The sequence below is a fragment of the Vicugna pacos genome, chromosome 18 (genome assembly GCF_048564905.1).
Source record: "Vicugna pacos chromosome 18, VicPac4, whole genome shotgun sequence".
NCBI lineage: Eukaryota > Metazoa > Chordata > Mammalia > Artiodactyla > Camelidae > Vicugna > Vicugna pacos.
The window spans coordinates 14276627-14290222 of NC_133004.1; the positions used below are offsets into that span (position 1 = coordinate 14276627).

The 13596-nt window shown below is 50.1% G+C and overlaps 1 protein-coding gene across 1 annotated transcript in view; it reads left to right on the forward strand.

Moving 5' to 3' along the window:
- The window catches only part of TEKT5 (tektin 5), a 35779-nt gene extending 24468 nt beyond the window's left edge, over nucleotides 1-11311 (forward strand). Inside the window, exons 6-7 of the mRNA XM_006204201.2 lie at nucleotides 6343-6497; nucleotides 10917-11311. Of these exons, the coding sequence (XP_006204263.1) occupies nucleotides 6343-6497; nucleotides 10917-11133 (372 nt within the window). The 3' untranslated portion in view covers nucleotides 11134-11311. The remainder of the gene's footprint in view (nucleotides 1-6342; nucleotides 6498-10916) is intronic.
- Nucleotides 11312-13596: the final 2285 nt, after the last annotated feature.

Here is a 13596-nt window from a genome sequence, read left to right on the forward strand (position 1 = left end):
ACATTAAAGAAAAAAAAAACCCAAAAAAACAGTGGTCCGAAAGGACAATTCCCCTAGCAGACTGAACACTGCAGGATGGGGGTTTGGGAGGAGGGTGGGGAGGCTGGATAGCCCCACGGCACGTCAGGCACCGGATTAAACTTGTTGTTCACGTTATCTTATTTAAGCCTCACGGCAACCTGGTGGATGAGTTATCATGTTGGCTTTACAGACGAGAACCAGTTCCCTGCACAGTATCTGGCTTCATAGATGGGGCTCAGTAGATGTTGAGTACATGATTGCATGAGGCACAGAGAGGTTAAGTGACCCATTCAAGGTCACACAGCAGGGGAGAGCAGGAGCAGGAACTTGAGCCTAGATCTGTGTGACCGCAGAGGGGCTCAGTGAGCTGAAGTGACCTGCCCTTCCCGCCCCCTATGCCCGGGCGGCGGCACACAGAGCATAGAGCCGGGGCCCAGGGAGCGGAGTGAGGGGCCCTTTCACTTCCACCCCTTCCTTCCGAACTGACTTCCAGCTTCCAGCCAAAGCTGCTGAGACTCCGCTCATGGGGTGACTCCCCACCCACCGACCCTGCCCCCAACCCCCCCGCCACTCAAGTGAGCTGAGCCAGGCTGTGCCCTGCCCTGGGGAGGGGCCTCTTTTTCCTTGCTTTGGCTTTGTGGGAGCAGGAAATTTAACACCTCTGGGGACTGAAGGGGACGGTGCTTCTCTGGCTCAGGGTGGCCCTTCCCCAGCTTAGAGACTGGGGAGGGAGAGAGGGAAAGAGAGACCTCTCTCTAGCTGGCCAAGGAAAGATGGGGGAGGGGCACGATGAGTTTCTTGTGGCACTTTCCAGGGTGTGTTTGGGACATACACAAACACACACATGCACACACTTGCTTTGGGAAGAGGGGGACACGGCTCCCCGGTGCTCTTCACATGATTGCAAAGGGGTGTGAATGTCACTAGCTTTGCGTGCTCACTGCAAAGGGGTTTATACACCTGCTAAGGTTTCCAGGCGCTCCTCCTCCCAGGCCGGGCACCAATCGCCTCACCTCCACTCTGTGGGGTGAGAATGGTTGTGATCCCCGTTTTACTGGAAAGACTCAGAGAGCCTAAGACACTTACCTAAGGTCACCCAGCTTGGACGTGCTGGACTGAGATTTGGAGACACTCAGGCAGTCTCTTCTTAACCAGGGGCTTGTATTGATTCATCCAGGGAGCAAGTGTTCATTGAGCACTTACTGACTGGTTGATGTATGCAAAGCCCTTAGCAAAATGCCTGGCACACAGTAAGCACTAGTTTAAGTGTTCGATAGTCTTATGGTTGTTGTTATTACGGTACAGTAATATATACATACACATAGCAATATTGAAGGCATTGATTGGTTTAGGCCCTGGAAATTCAGCAGTAAGAAAAACAAAAACCCCTCCTCGCACAGAGCTTACTCTCTGGTGGGGGAAGATGAGCCAATGAGTGAAACACAGTGTTCAGGAGGTGTAAGGACTATAGAGAAAATAAAGCAGGGTTTGGGTGATTGGGAGTGCTGGCCAGTTTAAGGGGGTTGCAATTTTAAGGGAAATGATCTGGGAAGGTCTTCTGGGCATTTTAGCCACCACTGCAAGGGAGCAAGGGAGTGAGTCATGTGGCTACCTGGGGAAAGAGCATCCCAAGCAGAGGGGATAGTCTGTGCAAAGGTCCTGCGGTGGGAGCATGCTGGGTTTGATATGGATGTGTGAGATACATCAGCTCTGGCGGTAGGTGATGGGTAAGTGGATGGGTGACTGCAAAGGGAGGTGGAGGCGTCTGAGACAGTCATTTTGTGTGTGTGTATGTGCGTGCGCGGGCGTACTTGCATATGACAGGCGCCTTGAGTCTGAGGGCTCCTGAGCTGGGGAGCGTGTACAAACTTGCCCAGGCCTTCCCACCTTGGAAGGCTGCCTGTGCCCTGAGCTTCCTCTTTGCTGGGGCAGGGGCTGGACTGCCTGAGCCATGGTGGGATGAGGGCACAGCTCTGGGCCTGGGGGTTGGAGCACCATGGTTTCAAATTGCTGACATCAGATTTCCCCCAGAAACCTGAAAACCCTGTGAGGAGGCAACTACCCCTTCCCCGGGCCCCTTCCTGGAAACTCAAGCCCGCAGCAAACAGATCACCCGCGTGCACATCTCCAAAAATATCTTCTACTTGCTCCGCCAGGATTAGGGATGAAATTACTCTCTTGACTCCACTTGGGGCTTCCTGCCAACCCAGACAGCCTTGATTTACAAACCAACTCCCTAACCGCAGTCCTCTGAGACTTTTTAACACTTACACATCTCTGTATCACTCGTACCAATGGTTTGTAACTCTGGCTACACCTTTGAACACTCAGGGAGCTCCTAAAACGTCCTGCACCCATGGTGTTCCCAAGACCAGTGAAATCAGACCCTCTGAGGGAGGGGGCAGGCATCTGCAGTTTTAAGAACTCTCCAGGTGATCCCGATATGCAACCAAATTTAAGAATTAATATCCTTTACTATTAGATAGTATTTTTTGTTTAATCAAATCTCTCCCTTAAAAAAAACGAAAAACATTATTTTAAAAGGAAACTTTAGATCTGGTAGGGTTATGGGGACTTGTTTTTCTTTTTGACCCTGGTGAAGAGGTGAGTTTATCACACTCCACAGTTCCTGGCACATTTCTTTGTTTATCCTTTTTTATCCCCAAACTTTGTGGTCACTCCCTTTCTCCCATAGATGACTTTCCCATAGACGACCATTTGAATGAATGACTATGACCTTGTTAATTTAATGAATATGGGCCTCTTGATTTAAATGTGTTCTCACAAAAGGTGGACGGCCGTTTATGTGCACGGAGTTATAGTTTGCTCAAAAGGGACTGTGTAAAGTAGCTCGTTCTCTTTCCTGGTTTTCTCACCTTGCATCATTTTAAAGACCCACCCTTGTTCCTAGGTGACGTTAATCCTTCATCTCTTGGCTGCTGAAATTTTCCACCTGCTCAATTATATTCTCTTACGTGTCTGTCTCATGGTCACGGGCACCCAGGTGCTGCCAGCTCACTGAACCTCCTTAGTGTGTATGCTCCCTGGTGGTCCTCGGTTCCTACAGTACAGACCCGCAGTGGGCGTGCTGGGATATGCGGGTCAGCCTCTTAGACTTCAGGCTCTTCTCCTAGGGGGTGTCCTAGAATTTGGGGTCTAGGGACCAGACAGACCTGGAGCTCAGAGTTCAGTGTTGGCACCAAGCAAATCCTTCCCTTCCTTCTGAGCACGAAGGTCAAAGCTGCTCTGCCTCTAGCCCCTGCCTCTGGTCAGCCCACGTGCTCTCTGCCTCCCAACGCCTGGGGGTCACATTCCTCAAACTTCTGGAGGTTGAGTCACTACTCCCGGGGCTTCTGGAGGTGCACAGGCTGGCAAGAGTGGGGTGGGTGTCAGGGGCTGCCCCCAGGACAGTGTGTGTGTATGTGTATGTGTATCTTTTTTCTACTTTCTAGCGAAGAGGATCCTGGCTGTGAGTGACAGAGGATGGACAGGAGGTTGCAGGGACCAGTTTGGCAGAATATGCACACGCCTGGGCAGACTTGCCTTGGGTGTGAGTCATCAGTGGGCTCTAGAGCAGCCAGTTCTGGAAAACCCCTACTGTTCTGGAAAACCCACAGGCAGGCCTGCTCATGAAATGCCAGGCGCGGGACAGGGCATGGTGGCATGGAGAAAAAGCAGCAGTCTGTTCCAGCCGCTCCCCCAGCACCACCAGAAGCCAGCCCTGAGGAGGAGATGGGGGTGGGGGCAAGGGACTTCACAGTGGCCCCCACTCCTTAGCATCCTCAACCCGCTGTCACTGCCTGCTGAGCTCCCCAGCTTCCCCTCCCTTCTCTCTCCTGCTGGATCTGGCTGCCTGGGAGATGCCGCACTTGTTTCCCAGATGCAGTCACTCCTGAGCTGCCTTCCTGATTTTGCCATATTCCTGCGCCACCTGGGCTGTTATTTACTTTACGTTGCTGTTTCAATCAAGTTGTTGAAAATGTATTTATATTACTTCTACAGATGGAAAACCAGCAGCACTTGCCGTACGTGGAGGGCGGCTAGAAAGATCCATGAAATGACAGCAGGGCAGGCTTGTTAAAGGGTAGCCGGAACCTGTTGCCTGCAGAGCTCTTAATTCCCCAGCTGCGCTTTGTCAGTCAAGAGAGAGGAATGAGTGCTAGAGAGGCGGTGCTCAGGACAGGCCCCCACCGCACTCCTGGAAGGGATCAGCAGACTTGAAACATAATTAGTGAGTTCTAGTTCTCCGGAAGCTCCCGTTCACTGTGTTGCTGTGTCCCTGTCCCTCCGCTGTTCTCCCGCGAGAGTTCCTGGAAGACTGAAATGAGTATGTATCGGATGCCATTTAGGTGGCATCATCTGTCACCAAAGTCCTGCACACTAAAGGCATCCAGTACCTGGTTTTTTTTTTTTTAAATTGAAATATAGTTGATTTACAATGTTGTGTCAGTTTCTGGTGTACAGCATGGTGATTCAGTTATACATGTATATATTCTTTTTCATACTTTTTATAAGTTATTAAAAGATATTGAATATAGTTCCCTGTGCTAGACAGTAGGACCTCAATGCCTGTTTTTAACGGAGAGGAAAGAACTTGAACTTCTGTGATGCTAAAGATGGTCACAAGCATAGTAAGGGCTTGTAGGTACTCAGTAAATGTTGCATAAAGGAGCAAAGGAAAGGGCAAATAATCCACTAGGCTGTAACTTGGCGAAGATGGGGTTTCCTGCCTGTTCTGCACCGCCTAGAACAGTGCTCGGCACCCAACGGATGCCGAGTGAACGTTTAAGTCAATGAGTGAATCAACGAACCCATAAATTAAAGAGAGAGTGAATGAAGAAATGATTGAGCTCGTGAATGAGTGTCAGCCCCTTCCCTACAGACAAGAAATAGGATTTTGGTAACGTTTCAGGCCCCCGGTGAGGCTGGCCAGGCCCTGAGCTGGGGGCCAGAGGGGCGGGTGGAGAGAGCAAGCAGAAGCAGCCAAGGGGAAGTACAACCTCAGGTTCTCCCAGAAGCAGCCTTCTTGGCGTGAGCGGAGCATCCTGGGCTGGGTACCACCAGCAGCCCCACCCTCAGTAACCCCCCCACCCCCAGTGGGGGCATCTAGATGGTAGATCCAGGGGCTGTCTCCACACAGAGCAATGTGGCACTAAGACGCATTTTTCGCGTTTAGAAGGCTTAATTTCCTTCTCTGTCACGCTGGGGTGCTGCTTTCTGAGCTTCGCATATCCACATACCCAAAGGGCAGGTTTCTAAGGAAAATCCTTGGGGCTTCTAAGAGAGGTATTCCCCCCACTCACTGATGTGTTTGCGTTCCGACGTGCTGGGCTCACTGGGGGCCAGGTGAGGGGGCCAGCCTTCCGCCTCTGTGGGCTTTGAAAGAGGCAGTGCAGCTCCCCTGGCTCCCCATCTCAACCCCAGTAGGAGAAGGGCGTCCTTTTGTTCTCTCGAAGTCGTGAAATGTTCTCTTTCTAGTTTTTTCCTTGAGCTAACGAGGAAGCTATGACTTTCTTTGGGAAAAAAGTGTCCTTTAAGCAATTTCTAGGTGCCCATAAAATATGGACCCCAAATAGTCATCCCAGTACCTGTTTTGATTTGTGAATATTTCATAGCTGATGGAAAAGAGTGAAAAAAACATGACTGTAAAGTCCTTGAAAGCAAGACTGGTTCTTATACTTTCATTGAATGTTCCTTGAGCTCCTACTGTGAGTTGCCAGATTTAACAAACAAAACTCCAGGATGTCCATTTAAACTTGAATTTCAGATTGACAACAAATGATTTTTTCATCTAAATGTGTCTCATGCAGTGGTGGAGACATATAGTAAAAAAGGCTTTGCTGTCGGTCTGAAATTCACATTTAACTGGCATCCTGTATTTTATCCAATAGCCATCACTCTGCACCAAGCTCTGTTCCTGGAGATGAGGATACAGCACGCACAAAGCAAAGCCCCTGACCTCTTGGAGCTTATATGCGAGTGAGAGACAGACAAGCAAAGAAAGAGCCAAAGGAAGGATTTTGGGGGGCACTGTGGCAGGGCACCGCTTTTAGGCTTGTCAGGAGCAGAGCATGCATCACTTCGCCATTGGGTCCTGCCAAGTCTGGGAGGGACTTCAGCACAGCCCACCACAAAGAACCTTCCTGCAGCGGAGGGACACCATGAAGAGCAGAACTGCTCACAGATCTAGGGCTGCCAGCGACGGTGGGGAGGACAATGGATGTTTCAGCCACAGTGAAGTGACGTCTGTTTAGTACACTCAGTTCTGGGTTGGCTAAGTGCAAGATCAGGTTCCTTCTGATACCACACATGTTCCCTCAGACGCTGCAGGAGATCTTCCAGACAGAGAACACCATCATGCTGCTGGAAAGGTCCATCATGGCTAAGGAGTGCCCGCTGAAGGTGGCACAGACGAGGCTGGAATGCCGGACCCGGCGCCCCAACGTGGAGCTGTGCCGGGACATCCCACAGTTCAAGTGAGTGGTGGAGGCTGTGGGGGAGGGTCTCAGGAGCTCCCAGGAAACCTGGGTCTGGAAAATGTTCCCACTGCCAATCAGGGCATCCAGGCCCAAGACTCCACAGGTCACTGGGGTTCTGGGGTTGCCCTCGATAGCCGCCCATGATGGAGGCCACCCCTCTGCACGGCAGTCTTCTCCCCTGCCTATGTGAGGGTGGTTCTGTAGCTCTGTTCACCTCCGGGAACCTTCCAGCTTTCCCCTAAAGGTCAACAAGAGGAGCCGCCCAGACCAGAGACGTGGCCTCTGCCCTCGCTGGCTTCACCCCACCTTTCTCCTGACTCCCATGAAAGAGGCGCCTAGCCCACACCTCCCTCTCCCTCCGTCACCCTTTTTGTGAAGTTCTCCTCTGCAAGCCTTGGAACAGACTCACCTTGTCCACCCTGCTTAGCTCAGGAGGGGCTGCGTCTGCTGCCAAAGGGCCTCCTCACAGGAGAGGGGTAAAAAGCTCGCACGGGCCCAGGAGCAGGGTTTGTGTGTGCCTGGGGTAGGGAGTGGGACAATGGCCACGCAAGGAAGGAAATGGTCATCAGACCTAGGGTATTATTTTCTCATGACAGTGCTGTGTGACTTGGGGCTGGCCACTCGGCTGCTCTGTTCCCTCCATGCAAGGGGCATTGGATTCATTCTCGATTGCTGCGTAACAAATTCCCCCACAGCTTGTCTTCCTCCTGAGCTGAGATGTGGAGAAGAGAGCTGGAGGAGTGAAGGGGGGAGGAAGAAGGTTCCGAGAGAAAATGCGGCGCGGTGCCACTTGCTGGTGTTTGCACAGCCTCAGTTACCGCCCGAGATGATCACTTAGGAAACAGAAAAGCTGGGTGTGGCTGGGGTGGGGGTGTGGTGGGTGCAAAGCAACCCCAGGCTTTGAGCTTGAAGGTCTGGCCACCTGCTCCTCAGCCTGCTGCTGGCCTGGAGGGTCTTCACCCTGGAAGTGGGTGCAGGGTGGCCCGGGTCCTGCCCCGCCTGGGCTGAAGGGGGGCCAGTCCTGGGTGAGGATTAGGGGAGCTCTCCCGACCCCTCCTCCACCCACACCCCTGTGTTTAGATGCTCAGGCTGGGCTGCAGCGACCCCTGGGCAGAGGCTCTGATAGCGCACTGGTCCACCCCGGGGAGAGCTTAGGGGACTGGCCAGATGTTGTCCTGGAGGACCTGCTAGCCTGGGACACGCTCCTGGCGTCCTTATCCACCAGCTGTGCCACGAAGGGGCGTAGACAGAGAGCACGGATGGGGCGTATTTGGCTCTGGAGCCCCAGGCAGTACAGTACGTGTGTGTGTACTATGTTTATGTATGTGTGTATCTGCACAACTATATGTATGTTGTGTATGTGTGTTGGGAACTGAGCAGGCAGTAGGACTCAAGCTGTCTGCCTTCTCCAGCAGCTGAATTTCCTCTTCCACAAATTACCTTCCTTGCTCCCTACCCCCTCCTTTGCCACCTCTGGGCTGGAAATGGGTCAGTGGTCAGGAACCACGTGTGGCTGGGGGCTACCGTACTGGACAGCACGGAACAGAGTATTTCCATCACTGCAGAAAGTCCTGTTGGATGGTGCTGGTCTAGAGAGCCCCAAGGAGGGACCCGTTTCCAAGTTGCTCCTGTCACCTCTCTCTGGCTCATGCTTGTCACAGGGGATGCTCACCCTGATACCAACCCAAGTCCTTCCAGCAGCGTGTCCTCCAGTCCTGAGCCCAGTTTCACTGTCCCTCCCCCATGAGGCGGGACCCCCAGGGCAGCCCCACAACCAGTCCACCATCACAGCTCACCAGGTCTATCCATGTCCTACGGCTGTGACAGATTACTGCAAACTGGGTGGCTTACAACAACAGAAATGTGTCCTTTCAAACTTTCGGAGGCCAGACTTCTGAAATCAAGGTGTCAGCAGGATTGGTTCTCTCTGGGGGCTCTGAGAGAGCATCCTTTCCTGGCCTCTCTCCTGGCTTCTGGAGGTGGCCAGCAGTCCTTGGCTTGTGGCCGCATCACTGCATCTGCTTCTGTCTTCACCTGGCCTCCTTCTTTGTGTGTCTCTCTGTGTCTTAAATCTCTCTCTCCTTTCTCTTACAAGGAGATCAGTTGTTGGATTTAGGGCCCATCCTAAATCCAGAATGATTTCATCTCAAGATCCTTAACTCAATTACATCAACAACAAACCTGTTTCCAAAGAGCATCACATTCACAGGTACTGGGGCTCGGACTCGGACGTATCTTTGAGGGGGCGCTCTTCAACCTACTCCATCTGGATATCAACAGAACCCTGGTCTCTCTCCGGCCTCCACTCTTGTCCCTGTCCAATCCAATCCTACCCCAGCAGCCTGGAGGTCATCCCCAAACTGGAATCAGCACCTCATCCCCTATGTCAACACCCCGCAATGCCTTCCCATCGCACTGAGGACAAAATCCCACCCAGTCGATATCACACGTGTGCGTCTCTGCAGAACGGCACAGTCCAGTTCAGTAGCCACCAGCTGCACGTGGCTCTCCCATTTATGCTTAAATGATTTAAAGTGAAAAACAATGAAAAATTCAGCTCTTCAGTTGATCTCACCGCCTTGCAAGTTCTCGTGAGTTCCACGTGGCTGGAGGCAACCAGATCGGGCGGTGCGGGTGTAGACCATTACCAGCATCGCATGGAGCTCTCTTGAACAGCTGCTGTGGACCACTTTCGTCTGGGTCTTCACATGCCAGCTCATTCTCATCTATTTTTCTCAGCTCGAAAGTTCCCTCCTCAGACAGGCCTTTCCTGGTGCCTTGGGAAGGTCTCAAAGAAGCAGAGCTTCAGGTGAAGGGGTGCAGGGAGGCAGAAAAGGGGAGCCTAGCTTCATCCTGACCCCTGAAGTGTGAGTTACACCTCGGAGCTGGTTCCACCCCGAGACAGGGGATGGCCTTTCACACCCCTGTGTCAGGGAGCCGTTGGCGTCCCTGGAGACGTGTGGACCAATGGTCACAGCATCTGGGGCACCCGAGCCGAGGACCAAGACCAGATACCACCCCTGCCCATCTTATCTGCATGAGGCTGGCCCAGGCATCTGGTTTTTTTTTAAAAAAAAAGTGATAAAATACACACAGCATGAAATAACACGCCATTAGTGACACTTACTACATTTACAATGCTGTGCAGCCACCGCCACAAACTAGCTCCAAAACATTTTCATTCATTTGACCCCAGAGGAAGTCCTGTCCTCATCAGCAGTCACTCTCTATCCCCCCCCCGGCTCCAGCCTTGGCAGCACTAATCTACGGATTTTTCTGTCTTTATGGATTTGCCTATTCTGGACATTTCATATAAATGGAATCGGACAATATATAACCTTCTGTGTCTGGTATCTCTCACTCAGCATGATGCCTCCAGGTCCATCCATGTCGTAGCCTGCGTCAAGGCTTCTCTCCTTTTTATTACATGTGAATAACATCCCAGTGTGGGGCTGGACCACATTGTTTATCCATTCATCCATCAGTGGGCTTTTGGGTTGTTTCCACCTTTTGATTCTTTTTTCTTTTAATTTGAAGTATAGCTGATTTACAATGTTGTGTTAATTTCTGGCATACAGCACAGTGATTCAGTTCCACACACATATATTCCTTTTCCTATTCTTTTTCATTATAGGCTCTTACAAGGTACTGAATACAATTCCCTGTGCTCTACAGTAGGACCTTGTTGTTTACCTGGTTTTGTGAAGATTTTCCCTGTAGTTCCACTTGTACAAGCTCTGCCAGAGTTCAGAAGGTATTGTGAGAATTGTTCCACATGTAGATGTATTTCTCTTTTCCCCCCCAAATTTTTCATTTTTTAAAATTAGACAGTAGTCAGTTACAAGATGTCAATTTCTGGTGTACCATAAAAACACAATAATGCCATTTGCAGTAACATGGATGGATCTCTGTCTCTTTTTTAATGGAGGTACTGGGGATTGAACCCAGGACCTTGTGCATGCAAAGCATGCACTCTATCACTGAGCTATATCCTCCCCCCGTGGATATATTTTTGATGTATTTGTGGGAGAGGGTTAACGCTGAGTCCTTCTATTCCGCCATCTTGAAGCCCCCTGACTCTTGTTATTAGTGATGTACAATTATTTGTGCAAGTATTTGAGTGTCTGTTTTCAGTTCTCGTGGTGCGTACCTGGGAGTGGAATTGCCGGGTCCTGTGGTGAGTCTGCATTTAGCTGAGGAACCACTGGATCATTTTCCTGAACATCTCATCTGTTTCTCCCTTTGTGCTCATCACCCTCGGTAGCTCTGCTGGATGTTCGCCTGTGTCTTCCCTGCCAGCTGAGCCTTGCCTTCCTAGCTCACCGCCTCTCCCAGCGCCTGGCACAGTTCCTGGCACACAGGCAGTGCCTCTGTGTTGCCGGATGAACCGTGCCTTCAGCTCTGCTCTCTCCGCAGGCTTGTGAATGAGGTCTTCACCATTGACGACACCCTGCAGACCCTCAAGCTGAGGCTGCGGGAGACGCGGGACACACTACACCTGCTGGTCATGACCAAGTGCCGACTGGAGCACGAGCTGGCCATCAAGGCCAACACGCTCTGCATCGACAAGGAGAAGTGCATGAGCATGAGAAAGACCTTCCCCAGCACCCCGTGCATGGGGATCTGCCCCTGAGCTGCCACCAGCCCCTGGCGCCCTGCTCCAAGCAGGTTCCTTATGCAGCATAGAATTTGAAAAGGTGGGAAAACAAAATAAAAGAAAGTGTCATTTTCTCCCTTTCCTCCTATCATGGAAAAAAAATGTGTATATATATATATATATAAAGAGCCAAAATAAACGTGCCCAAACCATGGTTCGAGTTCCTTGCTGCAGAACCCACCTCGTGGCTGATCCCAGGAGGAGACAGAGTGGGACTCCCTTAGGGACGGAGCAGGGCAAGGTTGTCAGCATCCCCAGGAATGAAAGAGGCCACATTTTTTAAACCTGTTTGTCCACTTAGAAGCACAGCATAGACTGTGGTGTCCAAAGATTAGACATCAGAGACCAGTTGTCACTTAGGTGACAAGTGGCCTTGAACAAGCTTCCAACCTGCACGTGTTATAGAAAATGAAGTCAGTTCGAGGTGGAGGTGGCTGTCAGCCATGAGGGGCAGTGCCAAAAAAACAGGATTTGGAGACAGAAGTCCTGGGTTTGAATCCTAGCTTTGGGGTGTTTCAGAAATTGCAGTAGGGGGAGGGAGGTGGCAAAATCCATCCTATGGGTGGGGCAGGAGGAAGCAGGTTGGGGTTGAGGGAAAGCTCTAGGGAGATGTAACCCTGCTTCTGAAAGTTAAACATGGACACCATTCGACCCAGCAATTCTCTCGGGTATAGAACTAAGAACATTGTCGACAGATATGCAAACAAATACTTACCCACGAACGTTCTTAGCAGCACTAATTGCAGTCATCACAAAGTGGGAACGACCCAAATGTCCACCAGTGCGTGCGTGGGTAAACAAAATGTGGCCTATCCACGCAGCATCCACGCAGCTGAGTATTATTCAGCCATAAAAATGAACAAAGCGCTGACACCTGTTACCACACAGATGAACCTCGAGGACATTACGCTAAGAGAAGCTAGACACAAAAGGCCACATAGTGTCTGATTCTACCGATGTGAAATTCCCGGGATAGACTATTCCATAGAAATGGCAGATTGACGGTTGCCAAGAAGAGGGGGGGTGGGAAGTGACTGCTTAGTGGGTACAGGGATTTATTTGGAGTGATGAGAGTGTTTGGGACGAGGTAAGGGTAGTTGGACAACATTGTTAATGTGCTAAATGCTGTAGGACTGTTCACTTTAAGTGGTTAATTTTATGTTATGTGAAATTCATCTCAAACAAGAGGAAAAAGAAGTACTGTTGGAGCTGAGTCTTGAATGATGAGGAGGCTGAGGCAGAAGAGAGTGAGAGGAACAGCGTGGATTAAGGCAGGGAGCTGTTGTCCTGGATGGGGAAGTCTTGGAGAGGCTGCGAATCATCTAGAAGTGTCAGCTGAGGCCAGATCACGAAGGACAAATAGTTTCAACTTTTTTCCCGAGATCAATGTTTCCCAAACTTCATTATTCACATCAGTGCTTCCCAAAGTTTAAAGAGCATGCTCGGATCACCTGGCAATCTTGTTAACACGCAGAATCCGAGTCAGTAGGTCTGGGTGGAGCCTGAGATTCTGAATTTCTACCAAGCTCCCTAATGATGCTGATAGTGCAGGGATCAGACTTTGAGTAGCACTCAAATAACACCTCTGCAGTGTTTGCCGTGACCAAGTCCAGGCCACCATGTTTTAACGCACTTCACTTCATTGTGCTTTGCAGATACTACGTTTTTCTTGTTTTGTTTTTGTTTTGTGTTTTTCACAAATTGAAAGCTTGTGGTAACCCTGTGTCGAGCAAGTCTATCAGCACCATTTTCCCAACAGCATTTGCTTATTTTGTGTCTCTGTGTCACACTGCGGTAATTCTCGCGCGTCTAACTTTTTTATGATTGTATTTGTTGTGGTGATCTGGGATCAGCGATCTTTGATGTTACTGCTGCAACTTGCTGAAGGCTCAGGTGATAGGTAGCATTTTTTTTTTTAGCATGAAGTGTTTTTTAAATAAGGTATGTACTTTTTTACACATAATGCTATTGCACACTTTAATAGACTACAGTGTAACGTGAACATAAGCTTTATATGCACTAGGAAACCAAAGCAAATCATATGACTTGCTTTATCACGATATTGGCTTTATTGCAATGGTCCAGAGCAGAACCCGCAGTATCTCTGAGGTCTGCCTGTACCACCTCTACTGCTATTCACTCAATCTCTTAGATTTTTGCACTTAATTAAAAACTTAAATCTATTTTAAAGGCAAATATGTAGCATGACTGCAAATAGGAAACCTGCTTTGTCAGCTGTTGAAGAAACAAAATACTGCTAATGGTGTCTGGTTAGGAGTTATTGTCTGTCCAAGGTAGTATGTCTGAAGCCTTCTTTTGTTCAAAAGGGAGATAAGCAAGTCTTGAAGAGGTGTTAAGGAGCACTTAGCATCCAGTGGAGACTCTGGATAGAGGCAGAGAAATACTGATATCTTCCCTTCATGTGTGGAGTTTGTTTCA